The sequence below is a fragment of the Saccostrea cucullata genome, unplaced genomic scaffold (assembly GCF_032062105.1).
Source record: "Saccostrea cucullata isolate Sc308-1 unplaced genomic scaffold, CSIRO_AGI_Scuc_v1 ctg10291, whole genome shotgun sequence".
In the NCBI taxonomy this organism is placed as follows: domain Eukaryota; kingdom Metazoa; phylum Mollusca; class Bivalvia; order Ostreida; family Ostreidae; genus Saccostrea; species Saccostrea cuccullata.
The window spans coordinates 1,658-20,671 of record NW_026924829.1 but is presented as its reverse complement, the minus strand read 5'-3'; the positions used below and the strand labels follow the sequence as shown (position 1 = coordinate 20,671).

The following is a 19,014-nucleotide window of genomic DNA, read 5'->3' as shown; positions in this document are numbered from 1 at the left end:
TTGGAAGCCGGACATTCTGTCTATAAAGCCATTAAAAAGAAGAGGAACAACAAGATACAAAAATGAGTCGTAAAATTGTGTTAGTACCTGAAGTTCTGTTGAATGAACTCAAAGGAAAACTCCCCAAACCTCCGGAATTTCAATCTACTCTGAGTATAGGTCAAGAATTGGACCAGATTACACGACGTGAAGATTTAACTCCAGAAGAAAAAGTGACTTTATATGGTCAAGAACTTCAACGGTATAGGAATTATTTACAATAAGCGAGAGAGCAAGGGAAAGAAAACCTCAGTCCCTGCACCCGTAGCCCCAGCAATAGCAGCAGCTCCAGCAGCAGCAGCAGCCCTAGCCCCCGCAGTAGCTCCAGCAGTAGCAGCACCACCAGCAGCTCCAGATCCCGAGATCGATCAACAAATCATTCAAAGCGTGAATAAACCCATGCAAAGAAAAGCTGAATTATTATTAAGTCATTTAAAGAAAACCAACGTATTGACTTGGGATAAAGACGGAGAAATCGGTTATCGAGGTCAAAAAGTGCCCGATTCTAACATTGTGGATTTAATGGCTGATAGCATGAGATCTAAACCTCTCAAAAGTCAACCGGTTCCTAAAGGAAAAGATGAATTTGCTCAAGCTTTAAAAGAGACCGTACTCCCATGGTTTACTTGCAAAATCAAAACCTTATAAAAGCCATGCAGAAACCAGGAAAAATCAGTACACCTAAAGGGGTTTTCGGTAACCAGGACGACGACGAAGAAGAGAGCGGATTTCATGATGCTTCATCTTCTTTTTTGACCCCTATTAGACGATCTATAAAATCCAAGCCTTCCCCTTTTTTAAAGTTAGAGGAGGCCCTCCAGAAGAAAGGGGGAGCAGATCTATTTCAAAAGAGATTACAACAAATCGAGGAAAATTAGCTTCCTTTGCCTAAGACATGAAGAAGAAGGAAGACATTTTAAAAGAGATTTATTACGATCCCAAGAGAGGGTATGGAGGCATACAGACTTTGTATCGTCAGGTCAAAAGTCTGGGACATAAGATTTCCTTAAACACCATACGAGAATGGTTAAAAGAGCAAGATACCTATACCTTACATAAACCCATGCACCGGAAATTCTGGAGACAACAGACGAGAGTAACGGACATAAACGAACAATGGCAATTAGATTTAGCCGATGTGTCCAGTTTAAAGAAACATAATGACAGCTATACGTTTTTATTGTGTGCTATTGACGTCTTATCTAAATATGCATGGGTGGTGCCTTTAAAACAGAAAACGGGAAAAGAAATGATTCGAGGATTACAGGAGATTTTCCGACAAGACGGTCGACGTCCCGTCCGCATTCAATCGGATCAAGACAAAGAATTTACCAATCGAGAATTCTTACAGGCGTTTAAATCCATTCATTTCTTTACCACTCGCAATACGGACACCAAAGCCAGTATTGTGGAACGATTTCAGAGAACCCTCAAAGCACGCATGTGGCGATATTTCACTCGGAATAAGACCAGACGGTATTTAGAGATCTTACCGGATTTAGTGTATGCTTACAATCATACTTATCATCGCAGTATCCAAAGAGCCCCAGCTCAAGTGAAGCCCTCGAATGTGTTAAAAATCTGGAAAACTTTATAATGGGAATCACAGACCTCTCCAAAAACCCCCAAGTTTAAAACAGGAGATAAGGTGCGCATCAGTAAAGCTAAACGCACTTTTAAAAAAGGATATTTATCGAACTGGACCACGGAAATATTTACCATTGCTCAACGAATCCTTACGTATATCGAGTACAAGATTACAACCAGGAGGAATTAGAAGGGACTTTTTACGAGAAAGAATTACAACAGATCATTAAAAAAAGACGACGTGTACGAAGTGGAGGAAATCTTAGGGTATAAAAAGCGACGTGTCGGGAAGAAAATCATTCAAGAAGTTAAAGTCCGGTGGAAAGGATATCCCCCTAGTTTCGATTCATGGATTCCTCAAACGGATCTCATCCAGTAACAGCTCATTGGAAATTTTGTGGAGAGAATACCTCGAGAAGAAACTGTGTATTTTGCACAATTACTCTTTTGTATTTCCCTCATCATTACGAGTGTGGTCATGTTAGCTTAACACGATCCTAATCGAGAATATTGGATGGTCTGTGTGAGTTCTTCGGTCGGTTACATCATGCCTAGTCCTACTATGATGCAGCGAACCCCTACGGTCAAGAAGACGAATTCACCAAGTTACGATATATTAGAAGATACCATAACCCCAAGAGGGTCATTTCCGATCTGACTGAGGGACAGAGCACATCATGGAATTTTTAAGCTCAGAGTATCGTTGGAAAATAGTTGAACCGGAAGGGACTACTCACAAAGGAGAATGGATGAGAAACAAAGAGGCATGTATTCAAGATTTCTTTGATAAGAATCCAGGACAAACAGGTCTCAATGAAATCTACCTGCATAAAAGATTCAAGTTTCTGGACCGCAAAAGAAGCAAACATATGGTCTTAATAGGACCCAGATCACCTAAATATGGAGAATTCAAATGGAAAGTCAAATATGTCTTTGTTCACCGAAGACAGGGACCTGAGAAGACTTGGATTCATGGGAAATGGATGGAAAAAGCCAGAGATTGTATAAGAGACTATTTGAAAGAAGTGATCCTAAAAGGATACGATATCATGGACTGTGCTTGTGAAACAGACTATTTGTACATGAGGAGATCGTTTCCAATACAAAAAGAACTGAACCAAAATTTTGAATGTTTGTTATTATGATGTTCTTGTTCTTGTTTTTATGAATAAAATAAAAGAAACCAAAATTCTAGTGTTGTTGGTTATTTCCATATAACTGAGATAGAAAAAAAAACAAGACTTGTTTTTATTTACACTTTATTGTTCAAAAGGATATTTATTTCCATCATATCGACATAAAGAACATTTCCTGTAGGAAGTTTGAAAAAGGTTCTTTACACACTTTTCACAGCAGGGGTATGTCATACACTGTCCACATTTCCATTTTCCTTGAGTGTTTAATTCCCAGCAGAAAAGACATTTCTCAATTTTTCTATTTCTTTTCATGAGATTGGCCCACGGGGTGTGATTTTCTCCACTGGATATTTCCATAGGAAATATTTCAGGCACCAATCACAGGCACAATCCTCTAAAGAAGGGGGGTCTTCTATCACCCAGTGTGGTATAGGTTCTCCACATTCACTGCATCCCCAAAACCAACTAACAACTTTTCCAGCATGGATGTAGGCGGCATGTTTCCATACGTTTTTCGTCTCCTTATGGCAGTGATGGCATATTTTCTTTTCTTCCTCATACCAATACATAATTCTCCACGCAAAAGACATGATTGCTAAAAAATGAGCGAAGTGAAGTCAAAGCAGCACTCTATATATATTAGGTATGTGATGATGACGTCACAATCACTGACTTGAATCGCTGCCAAGTATTACCTGTGTAGTCGGCATAAAAAAGGTAGATCTATCGAGTTTTTGCACACGACCCTAATTTTTTGCACATGGTCCTTACAGATGATGCAACAGGTATAAAAACGCAGGTAAAACGCATTGATGCACACGACCCTTACAGATGATGCAACAGGTATATAAAACAAAACTGGGAGTACCCTGCACTCATTGTACCCATCATGATTTTTATGTGGAGATTGTATTATTTGTACGAGGTAGAAAAATATGTTTGTCATTACTGTGATCAGAAGATGATCCATCCGAAAGAATTCACAGTGTATATCCCCTGTCCCGGATGGCGTTGGAAAGTCTATAGGATTTGCGAGCATTTTGAAATGCCATTTCCACACTGGTTTGTGGATGATGAGCCTTCTTTAGAGACTTGTGGTTTTAGCTGGTGCCTAAAATATTTCATCCGGAAGAAAGGAATTGAGAACATACCGCCTCCCCGATGTGTGAAAATGACCAGGAACAGACCGTTGAAAGAATGTATGATGTGCTACCAGGAAAAGACTCAAGGAAAATGGAAATGCGGACAATTCCGGCAATATCCCTGTCGTGTGAAATGTATAGAAAAGTTCACAGTGACCTGCTACAGGAATTGTCCCTTATGCCGTTATGAAGGACATTAAAATCATTTTGTATTTTTACTTGAATAAGAATTTGTTTTTTTTAAATTCTTGCTGTTTTTAAAAAAATAACTTAAAAATAAAAAAAATAGATGAGTGGGTTTTTTTTTTATCAAGAGGTATATAACAAAAACTCTCTCATTTTGAAAAAGGACACTGAGCAAGTCAGACGTGTTTTTGTTTCCCAAAGATGCAGTATCGTTGGTATTGTGAGAGTCCCATTAGTCAGTGTATGTACATGCAAGGAGGGTGGATGAAAACTAAAATAGCAGCAATCATCGATTTCTATGAAAATCATCCAGGCTATTACCTGGACAATGTGTGGTTGGAAAAAAGAGTGAAAATCCCCTATCCTCTAACAGGATCTAGAGTGAGGGAGAAAATCACCCAACATTATCAGCAATTCAAATGGGTCACTTGTACTCAAAGGAATCGTCTGACACCCATCAACACCATTCAGAATGAAAGTTTATGGAACTCGGACATTGGAGATTGTCTGAAATATTATTTCAAGATGGTGAAAAAGGACTGACCTTTCCACCTCATTATTGTCCTACAGAGTACGTATATTGTCGCATCCCTTTTTCCCAGATTAAAGACTCGATGGAAAAGAAAGGACTTTTGTTGACTCGAGTGATTGAGGACCGATCATCATCAGAAGAAGAAGAAATAGAAGTGTAAATCATTGAATAAATTTTTGAATTAAAAAAAAGTGTTGTTATAAATTCAAAGGTCTTAAGGTTAAGGGTCTCAGACTTAGATTGAACATGGCTGAGAGCAGTGGGTTTTACATGACTTTACCCAGTGATGGGTCTATGTCCTCTTTTTCTAGCAAAACGACAGCTCGAATTTAAAACCCTATTACCACAGTGGATTTAACCGACGGAGAATGGGAAGTGGCTTTAACAGAACTAATGTATCCAAATTCATTGAAAAACATTACAGAAAAAGAGGCTTATTTTGACATCCTGGTTCCTCAGTCTTTTGCGTGCCATATTAAAGACCCCGATGTTTATGGCAGATTTAAAATGAAAACCTTAGACACAATGCCATTAAGTCAATGTCCTGTACTGCTCGATTGGGCCCATACTAAACGGCCTCAACTCATTGATGTAGATAGCAGGATGAAAATTAGACAAATTCACTTCAGACCCGGACCTTACACTCACCCCATGGCTTTAACAAAGGAAATAAGTCTAAGACTAGAGAGATCATTGAAAAAAAAATTGAAAAACTATGGCCATCCAGATGAAGAAAATTCTATGAAATTATTGTATTACGAGACCTATGATCGAGTGATGTATCAAATTAATGGAAAATTGCTTAGTCCCTTATGCATTCGTTTCCCCACATCCCTAGCTTCTAAGCTAGGCATGGACAGTCAGAAGGTTATTCTTCAGAACGATACAGAAAACATGACCAAATGGATTAACATTAGTTACTTTGGAAACAATACTGTGGATTTATATGAAAATCTGAAATCCATGTATGTCTATTGTGACTTGATTCAACCCCAGACGGTATAGGATCCGATGCCTTGAAATTATTAAGAGTGGTGCCTTGTACATTTCATTTGGAGGATTCAAAACAAGCCAAATGGGAACCCATTCGAGAGGAATATTTGAAACTAAGTAAAAAACATTTCGATACCATTGAGATTCACATCATGACTCCTTTAGGGACTCCCATGCCCTTTGTAAGTGGTAAATCAGTGGTGAAAATTCATTTCAGAAGAGTATACTGAGATGAATGTACCCTTATTGTGTTCCATCTTATTGGGTGTGATGGCTTGCCTGGTCTGCTGTTTGTATTGTATTCAGCCGTAAAGGTATAAAAGGAAGACCTAAAGGTCAGTTGAACAAGAAACATGAACCATGCAGTATCATCCCGTATTACTGAAACAAAGAGGACACGGTTGGACTTATCATAAAGGTTTATTACGTCAAGAAAGGACACGGAATAGCTGGTTCCATCATCTCTGGATTGTTGAGAGCCCTTCCCTTGGAATCTACAAATTTTTCACCCCTACTTCCTGCTACACAATTACTCAAATTTGGTAGGATTTTAACTCACATGAAACCTCAAAAAGGAGGAAATTTTTTAAACTTCCTCTCGGGAGCGGTCCCTAACGTTTTACCCCTAGGTTTGACTCTCAAAGACGCAGCCCAGTTAGGAATGGGGCGACAACAAGGTCGAGGATTTGTCAAAGATCTACTCCAACATGGGAAAAAACAAGCCATCATGGCCGGAGTGAAGATAGGCCGGGATGTAGTGGGAAAAAGAAAAAATGCTCTTTTAACCCACAGACTCAATGCGGCCAAATACAGGTATATTTGCTTTCAATCGAGGAGTCTCTTTACCCTTTAGAAAGAAGAAGAAAGGACAAACAGGTCAAGGAAGAAGAAGAAGAAGAAAAAGAAGAAAGCAGACAGGGAGAGAAAGAGTTCTGTTAGCACGAGGGGGTCCTAAGAGAAAAAGGAAAAAACAAGGAGGAATTCCTAAAAGAAAACGTCATTTAGATGTATTTGACTGAGAGAGAGAGTATAAATAGGCCAGTCCAGGGAACAGAAGGTTCATTTGTGAAAACTGAATCCTAGTAGACACATCATGTTACAGCCCGATTCCTGTGCGTGTGGGATGGACAATTTACAATTGTTTCAAGTCCCTCCGACTAATATTGCTTTAGAAGACTCGAAATGGGAAGAATATTACCCCATTTCCAGTACTTTATATTCCGACACCGCTCCCATCGAATTTTAAATTAAAGGACAGGGAGATCACTATCTTGATTTATCTCAAACTTATCTTCAAATGGTATGTAAATTTACCACAGACGATGGAAGTAATCTGACTAGGGCGAACAGCACTTCGAGTCCCGTGAATAATATCTTACATTCCATACATTACGGAAATCGATGTCAGTCTGAATGGCAAAATAGTAACTCCGGGGACGGATACCTATCCTTACAAAGCTTATCTGGAGAAATTATTGTCTTACCGACCCAGAACATTAAAGACACAGACTAGGGCCTGTAGTCTGTGGGAAAAAGATACGGCAGGACACATGGATGAAGTGGGGATAGACGACCTTGGTGTAGCTCAAAATAAGACCTTCAATGTAACTCCGGGTAAAAGTGGTGGTGCCGATACAGTGACCATTAACGAACTTATCCTCACAGAGTTACCGGCCAATTCTCAAAACGAAGGACTTAGAAAACGTCACCAAGCTATTACTTGGAGTAAGAAAATAACTTTGCTGGATGGTTTACATTAGGATTTGTTTCAACAAGATAGATTTCTACCTAATGGAGTTGACGTCCGTTTGCGATTTAATCGAGCTAGACCCTCTTTCTACATGATGATCAAAGTATATGAAAATATTGAGTATGGTCTTATGGGTGAGAAAAGTCAAACCCACAGCAGTCATGATGAATACCATTAATCAAAGTTTGAACACCCACAAAGCCAAATATCCCTTGAGAAGAGTGGAAGTGAAAACCTTTACCATCCCCACAGGGACCCAGTCTAAGATTACAGATCATCTGTTTCAAGGTCAGATGCCTAAACGTCTCATTTTAGGCTTTGTGGAGAATGCGGCCTTTAACGGAGATAGAACTAAAAATTTCTTTCATTTCCAAAACGTTGGGATTAAGAAATTAGATGTCAGTATCAACGGAGAGACCATGAGTACTCATTGTTTTGAACCTCATTTCAAAGAGGATTAATATCTGAGATCATATCTCAGTCTGTATCAAGCTCTGGGAAAATTAGGAGAAGATTTGGCTCCGGACATTACCCTAAAAGAGTATAAAAGCAGCTACACTCTATGGGGCTGGAATTTCACTAAAGATCAAGAGGCGCAATCGGATAAATTCCACATCATAGAAACAGGAAATCTGAGAGTATAATGCAGTTTACCAACAATACGGCTACCACCATCAATTGTGTGGTGTATGCAGAATTTGATAACCTATTAGAAATTAACAAATAGAGAGAAGTGAGCATTGATTACTAATGGATACGGGACAATTGAGAAAAGTCTTATCCAGAGAATTCAATAGTTCTTTTGGAGGCGTGTATCCTGTAGATTTATTACCGAATCAATTAAGACCTGGAGAAAAAGCTGTCGTGGTAAATACGGATCTGTATGTGAGCAATCCCGTGGTGGAATATTTTGATTCTTATGGATTTCCTCCCTTACAAAAAGAAATTCAAGACTTTATCCAGCGTCATGCTCAACAATGGATTTATAATCCGTATCGCTATCAAGACTGGAATACCGATGTGTGTGGACAACATTGCTTGTATTATTTACATCAAAGAGACAAGAAAAGAAAGAAAACCTACGAGTGGTTATTCCCCTTTGACCAGAGTACGGCTTTACAAAGGGACAGATACGTGGCGAATTGGTTTGAAAACACTTATCATAAATTACCTACGGGTCATGGACAAAAGTGTCAATGTTTTTTTATTAAAATGTATTGTAATGCATTGTTGTTGTTTGTTGTTGTTGTTGTTAATAAAGAATAAAAAAAATCAAAATCTGTGTTCTTTGTCTTGTGTTAGTGTTTTCAGTAAAAAAATCCAGTTTGAACTGGCTAGGCTGGCTAGACTGTGAATGAAAGCGGGACGTCATAATCACATTCTCGAGTCGCTGCCAAGTATTACCTGTGTGGTCAGCATAAAAAACGTAGGTCTATTGTGTATTTTTTGCACACGACCCTTATCTTTCAAGGTGAGGTGTATAAAAACAAGGTGTTAAAGACGATCCTCATCAGCTGGGGCATGTGATTGAGTAAACGACAGTTTGGCAAGCGAATTCCTTGAATATTAGAAAAAGACATGGAGATGGAGATGGACATAGATAAATTTACCTTATAAGAAAAGAGAATGACGGAACCTATGGGGAATCACGAAGCTCCTCAACAAAGAAGAATAGAGTTGAAAACCCTGGATCCGGAACCTAGGAATGAATATTTACCCTGCATGAAAAAGTGAAGGATCCTAAATGTCCAGACAGATGTTACAGGATAGCCATTAATTGGACTTTCATCATTACAGAGCCCAAAGAAAAAGAAGATATAGATATGTTTCTGAGCAACGAAGATGATTTCTTCTTCGGTTACCAGTATTTGATTTTACAAAAGGAAAGACATCCCTGGACAGAAGAACTGCATTAAATCAGGGGATTCATTCAAATGAAGGAACCAGTAGGAGGACTGGATATGTGCAGTGCTCATATCACTTCCAGATTTGCTATGTTTCACAGTACCCAAGAATTGGAAAGTATGTTTCACAAGCGTACATAATATAGGCTGAGTTGGCACTCCGAACCCCCAGGATGGTACTCGCCCCTGGTTTCTGGCCTCTCTTTGGGGGGTCGGGGTAACGGGTGTGGGTGGCTGTGGTGGTGGTGAGCGGGGTACTTCTCTCCGGTAGGGGTGGGCCCTTCTCCCTCTGTTGTTGTTCAGTTGAATTCTCGCCATGTTGATGTCCAGCAGCCGCTGTCCGTTGTCCTGCCTCCTCTCTACGATGTGACTCTCAATCACTATGCCGGGTATTAAAGAGAGGTCTTCATAGAAGAAACTCCCTGCCATCTTTGTTGTCAAATGTTGTATACTGCTAAAACAGCTACGAAGGATTGATACTGAGCGCTCGGAGGGTCTGTATTTATACACAATACCAGACGATAGTCAAATATCGCGGCAAACATCGATAATCCATCATGTGATTAAAATCCTGACATGTGATAGGATAGGACAAAAAAATCGCTTTTGGAAAAAGCAGACGATAGTTCAATATATAAGCAACATCGATAATCAATCATTTGATCAAAAATCTTGACATGTGATAGGCTAAAACAAAAAAAATCGCTTTTGGAAAAAGCGCCACCACAGTGACAAAGCGAAATTGAGGGAACCCGAACCCGAGTGTGTAAAGATGACGTCATACAATAACCTAACACTGATGTAGTATTACATGATTTTTATTTTTTTTTTAAAACTAACAAAGCTTCTTACTCCAAAATCGTATTCGATCCGCTTCTAATTGCATCCAGGGACTTCTCCGGTCTTCGGGGGTAATTGGTAGATTTGATTGAGGCTGGTATTAAAAGTCACAGATTTCCTAGCCTGTGTGAAATTTCCAGGTATTTCATTCCGTATTGAATACATACTTTCTCCATCGCATCTATGTCCTGCCACAGTAAAATCACTTTGGCCGCTTGGGGTTGGGTTAGGAAACTGTAAGGCTTTCCGAAATAACGGGTAGGGTTCAGTCCGTACCATTTCTGGGGCAGAATTGTTTTCATATGTCGACATAGAAAATGTATGGTAGCTAGTCTCCCCATGGTCGCATGATGTGATAAGGTTAGGCATTGTAACCACAAATCCTGAGGGGTTTCCATGATAATGGTCGCTTCCTGAAGTACTTGTTCTGCCTCCGGGGATAGAGATTCTTGGTGGTTTTGTGCCCATCGTACTAAACAATCAAACCCATCTAAAATCAGAGAGTGAGTGTGTATCAGGGTTGACATGATAGTCGATTGTGAAGAAAGGACCAGACTTTTCTTCTCATTTATACCCCCCCCCCGTATAAAAAGTAGGTAAAACGTATTTTTGCACACCGTCCTTACAGGTGATGCAACAGGTATAAAAAGGCAGATAAAACGTTCACACGGCCCCTAATTTTTTGCACACGGCCCTTACAGATGATGCAACAGGTATTAAAACGCAGATAAAACGTGCACACGGCCCACAGCAGGTATTTAAAGCAAAACTGGGATTTGACGATCAGTCTTGGTTGGCACTTCGAACTTGACAGACGTGAAAATATTATGGCAGAAGCAATGATTAATACCCCAGACAACCCCAGCTATGTGACACCTGAAGGGTATGTAGGAGCCCCCATGCCAGAGTCACAGGATGCAGTGGGATTGGATTTGGGCATGTATAATCTTCCAGAATATGTGAATAAAGAAGATATGGGTATCTTGAATACAACTCTGGATGGGATTGTTAACATGCTGTCTGGTCTTGATAACAAGCTGAATTATATTGCTGAGAAGGTGAGTGATCATTACAACAAGCTGACTGATCTGAAAACTTACAGCACCAGTGAATTTTGCTTGATTCGTGCCAAATTATCCAAATTAGAAGCGAAAGTCAGTAACATGCAAGATAAAATGAGAGGAGGAGGAAGCACTTACCAGAAAAAAGAGGGGGGGATCCGGAGAGACTAAGAAAACTAGACAGACAGACCCATGCTACATCTGCAAAGAGTTAGGGAATTGGGCCCCAGATTGCCCCAAGAAAGATTTGTACGACAAGTTCGGGAAATTTGGTCATTGGGCTAATAAGTGTACAGAGAATGAGGAGGATCAACAATTTGTAAAAGAAATACAAAAACTGGAGAAAAAGCCTCAAGAACCCAAGATATCAAGGACCCACCAGACCAAACCTTTAGTGAAAGAAGGAGACAAAAAAGAGAAAAAGGAACACAACAGAGAGATTCCAGGCCCCAGCACTACTCACAAGAGGAAACTATCCCTGATGACCAAAAAGGCACAGAAGAAGAAAAAGTAAATTGTTATATTTTGATTCTGAATAAAATTGCCTTGTTATAATCTGTCTTCGTTATTTGTTATTGTTTTCAGAAAATCCAGTTTGAACTGGTTAGGCTAGACTGTCTAAACTGTGAATGAAAGCGTGACGTCATAATCACATTCTTGAGTCGCTGTCAAAATCGTAGTAGCAGCGTATAGTAAAACAAAAAAAGTAGTCGCAGCGTATAGTAAAAAAAACTATATACAGTGAAAACACCCCGTATAGGACATAGGGGATGTGTACTGACCCACCTAGCCCCCTAGGGTTAAGGTTGGGGTTAGGGCTGTACTAAGTTGACATTCCTATCCCCCACAGACCCCCTAATCTGCACTCCCTTGACCCCCTTTCCCCCCAGGGGCCAAAAGTGCACTCAGTTGAACCCCCATCCAGGCGGCTTATACTACTTACAGAAAGTAGAAAATTCATTAATTTGGCTTTTTTTCTAGTTGGAATAGTTAATATAATTATGTTGAAATGTTTTAACTATATAAAAAAGGAGTTATTAAAATTATATCGGTGAATATTGGCACGAGTTGGCCGTTCAAATGCATGAGCTTGAATAAATACTTACTTTCTGATTGTCTGAGATCCAATAATATGAAAAAAAAATACTATGTTGTATTTATCTGCTGGTGACTTTCCAGAGGCCAGTTGCAGGAACATTAGTTAAATTTAACTTGTTTCCGGGGAAGAATGCATTTATACAGAGATACATGTATATTCTAATTTGAATATAGGTAGGATTTAAATATACATGTATTTATTACTGGAATATATTTCGAGAACATCAAGTCAAAAACATTCCATATGAGTGGAGATGTAGGAACCTTTTTTTTTTTAAATACGACTATGCAAACATAAAATTTCATTATATTTTTTTCCAAAAAAGGTCATTATTTTACATATTTTTTCACCTTAGACAAGTTACTGAAAAATATATTAAACTTTAATTCTGCAAACTTCAGACACGTTAAACAGGGAAGAGGTGCTCAATTTTGAAGAAATTATATTTTATATTGTCGTGCTGGCTCATAAGCGATCGGCTCTTAAAGCTCAGCTCTTCTGCTTACTAGCTCTTACTACACGGCTCTTCTAGTTACTGGATCTAACAGCTCAGCTCTTCTGATTAATGCGCGTTACTCAATTTGTTTGCACACACCCTTGCAGCTATGAGACTGCATCTTTCAACAAATGATAATTCATTGCTTAATTGGCACACAAGTAAAATACTCTAAGATACATAATTCTGGGTATCGAATTTGTAATATTCTTTCACAATTGCACTACAGTTAAGGTGCAAAATGGAAATATCGACTAAATTTTGTATTTTAAAAAAATGTATTTGTAAATGTTGTATGACGTATATTGTGAATGATGTCATAGTCAAGTTTTCCCGTAGAAATTAGGCTCCGCCTCCTTTTTGTAACCTTAACTGTGCTGCGATACTACGCCTCCTACATGCAGTTTTGGTCTGATTTCAATATAACTTGACACACAAGTAGATACTTTAAGATACATAATTCTGTGTATTGGTATTTGATTTTGATGAACTGTGTTCCCATGGGTACTAAAAATAGTAATTTCTTTGAAATTCTTTCAAAATGTTACTCCTCTTACAGTTTAAATTTTGGTCTGATTTCAAAATAATTTGGCACACAAGTAGACTACACTAAGATACTTAATTCTGCATATCGGTTTTTGATTTCGATGAACCGTATTGCCATGGTTACTAAAAATTGAAATTTCTGTAAAATTGTTTCAAAATGCTATTCCTCCTACAGTTTTGGTTTAATTTCAACATTATTCGGCACACAAGTAGACTACACTAAGAACATCAAAAAATTTTATCAAGGATCATTATTTTATTTATTCTGTTGTAAAATTTCAATTCCGAACTGCTTAAGTACTATTCTCTTCCTTTGCTACAAGCTCAAAGCTCAAACAAGTAGAACTTCAGTCTCGTCAGAGACTTCTGGTATCAATGTATTTTTAAAACGACTATTCGCACCATACTTCAAACATTCAGGGTAAGTGATTCTAGGGGGCATCTCAAACTTCATAGAATGGTCATCAAAATGTTTGAAAAAGCAAGGAAAAGTAGGTTAATAAGCCGTTTTTTTTCAAGCTCTTTTATGATACGGAATTAAAACGAGGCTGAAGAAATCTGGAAAGTTACCTCCTCCTTGCTTGGGCATTGCTGGCAAGCGCACAGTTAAGAACCCTTAATCTCAATGAGATGTCGTAGGGACTTAAATGTTGGTGTTGTGTTCCTACGACAACTCAGCTCACTCCCGTATATTGTGATTAGAGATTTTTTGCAACGACTTCAACCGCTCTTTTCAATCAATACTCTCTATCAATTTACTATAAAACATTCCTTTATTACCTTAAAAACGTTGAAAATCCAGCACAATATAAAGTTATTTATGTGTATGTCCAGAAATGTCATTTCTTATTGTGATAAATGCGCTGTAATTATAAGTTTCACAGTAATGTCTTGACAAAATATTACTCTGACTGATAATTATAGTTTTAGTTTATAGTTTAGTGAGATAGTAGAAGAGCTTAGTTAAGAAGTAAAAAAATTTGAAGGTGACAGCCGTTAAACCATATATAGCCCTAAGATTTTGTAAGACACCATGATTTTTATCAATAAACTAAAGCTCAAATAAGTAAAACACTCTCCGCACTTTTTTTCTAAACGCTTGCAGATATTGAGCTGAATTTTCCTTTGTAAGTGTATCTTGATAAGTTGCAGATCAATTTTGAATTTTGCTGCACTTCATTGCTTTTTGACGGAATTATGGCACTTTGAATATTTTTCTTAATCGTTTAATTAAAATCGGGTTCGAACTGTGTTAACTTCCGATAGTCGCCATAGATATGAAACGAGGAACAGACGGTGGAAAATGAGTTGAATTTTTGTCTAAATGAGGATTATTTTATTAGTTCTAGGCATTCACAATCTAAAAATCACTCAGTTTTACCTTGGACATAACTTTTGCATATTATAAAATGACATCCTGAAGAAAAAGGGGAACCCGGTAGGGGACATGTATTGCTTATGCAATTCTCTCAGAATTGCTTGTTTAATTTACTTTCCGACTTACACACCTGTTACTAGATATAAAGGTGAAAATAAATACCTGTAAAATGATTGTTAGATATAAAGGTGAAAATAAATACCTGTATAATGATTGTTAGATATAAAAGTGAAAATAAATACCTGCATAAGGATCGTTATACTTGTAATATAAAGGTAAAAGTAGATATAAAGGTGAAAATAAATACCTGTATAATGGATCGTTATCCTTGCAATCCTCTCACACGTTGTACATTAGATGTGTAGAATGTGTCAAAATTAATACAAACAAATTAGGGATTGACACAAAATGCAGCTCACTGTTACAGTTCTTAGTAGACATCGTAACCATGAAGACTGGTAAATTAATGGAGGAGATAATCTACGGGATTCTAATCAGAATCAGATGGACAGTTTATTTGTGGGACAGACAGACGGACGGACAGGACGGACGGACGCAGAGGAAACCATATAGGGGACAAAAAATGTGTTACAGTTTTGAGAGAATCAGACAACTTTTATCAATGCATCATGAAACATTTCCATGAATATTTTAAATAATTAAACCATACTACATGTATAATATTAGTCTTTTAAGTCATTGAAGATATACAGAAATATTTACTCATTGTACTGATTTGTTTTGACAGGTCTCCCATGATGTTATGTTTAACTATGTAAAGCTATAGAGGCTGAAGAAACCACCGTTCTGACAGGTTTAAAAAATCTTTTAATTTTAAGCTCACCTAAGCTGAAGGCTCAAGTAAGCTTTTCTGATCACATTTTATCCGGCGTCTGTCTGTCTGTCCGTCTGTCCGTCTGTCTGTATGTAAACTTTTCACATTTTCACAAGAACCGCTGGGCCAATTTAAACCAAACTTTCCACAAAGCATCCTTGGGTGAAGAGTTTCTTCAAATGAAGGGCCATGCCCTCATTCAGGGGGAGATAATTTGGAATTAAGGAAAATTTGGTGGGATGTTTTAAAAATTTTCTTCTTAAGAACCGTTGTGCCAGGAAAGATGAAACTTATGGGAAAACATCTTCTGGTAGTGTAGATTTAAGGTTGTCCAAATCATGACCCTCGGAGGTAGGACGGGGCCAATATGGCTCACCAAAGTTTTACATAGAACTATATCAGAAAATTCTTTAAAAATCTTCTTCACAAGAATGACAAAGACATAATTCATCATATTTATATGGAAACTTCCTCAGGTAGTTTAGATTGAAATTTGTTCAAATCATGACCCCCGTGGTTAGGGTTGGGCTACAATGGCCGACCAAAGTTTTACTTACATAGATATATAGGAAAATTCTTTAAAAATCTTTTTCTACTGTTTTTGTCTTGGGGGTGACTAATGACCCAAAACTGGTAACAAACTCCCCTTCTTCTTTTAAGAAAGAAAACTGCCAACTATCCTGTGGCAGCAATATAACCAAAAGTCAACTAAATACTGTCTTTGCAAACTTAACATATATACACTATTTACAAAGTTTCCTGGAGACGCTTTACTGTCTCAAGCACTTGTTTACACAAACACCATTTTGTAGTGCTTTGAGTAAATTCAGACATGATGCCCCTTTCTTTGTCAAACAGTCAGCCAGCTGATTTTCGCTCTCTATCCATTTTACGTCAGTGATTGTTTTTTGCTGGATCAACTCTCTAATACCGTTTCCATTCTAAACCTTTTTTCTGAAACTTGCTTGGTCGATTCAATTGCATCTTGGAGAGAGTGACAGTCTGTTACACAAATAATGGGTAAGTTTGGTCTATTGGTCAATTCCCCATAAAGTGAAGCCAAGTACATTCCAGTGTCAATGGCGTCAGCCATTGCTAGTGTCTCTGCCGCAAGTGTGCTTCTTGCTACTCTCCAGATTCCTTTTGACTGCCAGGTTAAGGGTGAGAAGAGCCCATCAGATCCAATGAGAGCAATAAAATGTCCACCTTGACTTCCTCCATCAGACAAGTTCCGAAGGGACGCATCACAAAATATCACAACTTCATATTTCTTTGCTGTCCAAGATTTTGAAATTTCCGGGTAACCTTCTCTGACTTGATTCTTCTGATGATCTTGTTTGCCTCAATCAAAGTCTGAACATTAGCCCTTTTGAAGTTTGATGCTAGATTGGATGCATCAAAAATGACATCTGGTCGACTTTGTCGTGCTGTCCATAGTATCTGCCCAATTTTCGACTGAAGGCATTCTTTTTCTGTTAATGTTAGTGCAGCCTCTCTATCTACAAGACGACTCTTATCAACAGGGATGAACTGAATGTTCTTCTGATAGTTATACTGGCTAAGTTCAATACCTTTCTCATGTTTGGACAATTCGATTCCTACATATGAAAATGAACTGTTTTCATCACCATCTTCCTTTCCAACAAGAAAAGTTTTTCTTATTTCTTTGATCACCTTGTTCTTGAATTCCGCTGATCCTCCCCATAAGAAGTCATCTACATGACAAGCAAGGATGCCATCTACTCTTTGGTCACCATTCTTCCAAAAGAAAACTGCTGGATCAGATTTAGAAACCTCTGCACCACTGCCAATAAGTACTTCTTTGACTCTGTTGTACCAGCTTAGAGAAGCATCAGACAGCCCATACACACATTTACGCATTTACCATACTGCACTTTTACAACCAGCTTCTGGTGGCGGCCTGATGTAAATCTTGCGTCCAATTTCTGAACCTTGAGAAATGCTGTCTTAATGTCCATAGTGTAAACGCTCCAGTTTCTCTGAGCCAATACAGTTAAGACAAGTCTGACAGAATCTGAACCACAAGTTGGCGAGTCCTTTGGTATGGCTTCTCTGTCTATTTCTTCAAATCCCCGAGCTACAAGTCTGGCTTTGTGTTTTTTTCCTTCATCCGTGTCTTTGAGGCTACAAATCCACCTTGTCGAAATACATTTCTGGTCCTTCTCCTCAACATACACATTGTTGTTTTCCAAGACAAAAGTTCCTTTTGTTTAGCTTGTTCTAAACACACGTCAGTCAAGACCATCACATTCTCACTATCACAAATCTCTAAATCCTGGACTTTTTCCATATCAACTGAAATTTCAGCTCCTTTGTGAGACTCTGGCTCCAAATAATGCAGGTTGTACCAATGTTTGTTGTTTCCCGTTGCTTTACCAGTTCGTCCAATGACTTTTGCAACACAGCTTTCCCCATTCTGTGAATCTTGTTACTTGATGACTTGTCCTTTCTTCAACTCCAATTGTTGGTTGTTGGCCTCATTATCTTCGCTGTCCACTCCACCCATCTGTTCATCCAAGTTATCTTGTTCAAATTCAGAGTCACTGTTTTCTTGTATGCAATTATCTCCTTCCTGCTGTTGTGCTATCACTTTGTCTCCTTTGGGTCCATCTGTAGTGTCCATGACTGTGTTTGTTTTTCTGATTCTACACTGATGAACACGAACACAAATTCCACCATATCTTACAAAGATAACTGAACCGTCTTGCCCTATAACTACACCAGGGCCTTTCCACTTTTCACTATCTGGCCGTTTGTAGTAAACCTGATCTCCATTCTGGTACTGATCACCACTTGATAGTGTTTGTTTCCTCAATGCTCTTCTGTTTCTCTCAGAACACTCGCTTTTTGTGAAAGCTGCTCTAGAGGAGTGTAGTGCCTCGATGTGTTTCCCAACCACTGTACTCATAGTACTACCTTCCAGAGCTGGTGGTCTGTCGATTAGCACACTAGGAAGATTGGGGTTACGTCCATATACCAGTTGATACGGGCTAAAACCATGCACATTATGTAGAGCATTTTTAGCCATAAGTGCCCAGTTTAATGCTGTCTCCCATTCACAGTCATTCTCAGCTCTTAATTTCTGGAGAATTTCAGTCAGTGTTCTGTTATGACGCTCCAATAAACCATTACTCCATGGACTGTTCGCAGCCGTCGTCTTCACTTCCATATTGAAATTTTCTGCCATGTCACGAACTTCTTCATTATTGAATTCACCGCCATTATCGCTATACAGACATTTTGGGGCTCCGTGTTTTGATAACCAACACTCAAAGAATTTTTTTCACAAATTCTGATGACTTTTTAGATTTCATGATGCTCCCGGAACTAAAACGAGTGAATTCATCGATGACATGCAAGTACCAGAGTCCTGGTTCCAATTCGTGAAGGTCCACAGCTACAGTCTCGTTGAAGTCTGTTGCTAACGGCAATCCTACAACAGGTCTCGGTACTGGTCTTTTGTACTTCA

The 19,014-nt window shown here is 38.6% G+C and overlaps 1 protein-coding gene across 1 annotated transcript; it reads right to left on the bottom strand.

The window, feature by feature from the left end:
- Positions 1-16,778: 16,778 nt before the first annotated feature.
- LOC134267393 (uncharacterized) lies at positions 16,779-18,732 on the bottom strand. The gene is made up of 3 exons (XM_062749612.1): positions 17,978-18,732; positions 17,415-17,669; positions 16,779-17,328 (listed from the first exon to the last, which is right to left on the bottom strand). Exons 1-3 carry the CDS (start codon positions 18,730-18,732, stop codon positions 16,779-16,781), a joined length of 1,560 nt encoding a protein of 519 aa, XP_062605596.1.
- Between the last annotated feature and the right edge of the window lie 282 nt (positions 18,733-19,014).

Bases quoted from the DNA above. Each gene is read 5' to 3' on its own strand.
- LOC134267393 (XM_062749612.1), bottom strand. From the start codon at position 18,732: ATGGCAGAAAATTTCAATATGGAAGTGAAGACGACGGCTGCGAACAGT. The intron at 17,670-17,977 runs GTAACAAGATTC...GTGGATTTGTAG, and splicing joins AAGAAAGGACAAGTCATCAA to CCTCAAAGACACGGATGAAG. The intron at 17,329-17,414 runs GTATGGTAAATG...ACTTATTGGCAG, and splicing joins AAGCTGGTTGTAAAAGTGCA to TGGTGCAGAGGTTTCTAAAT.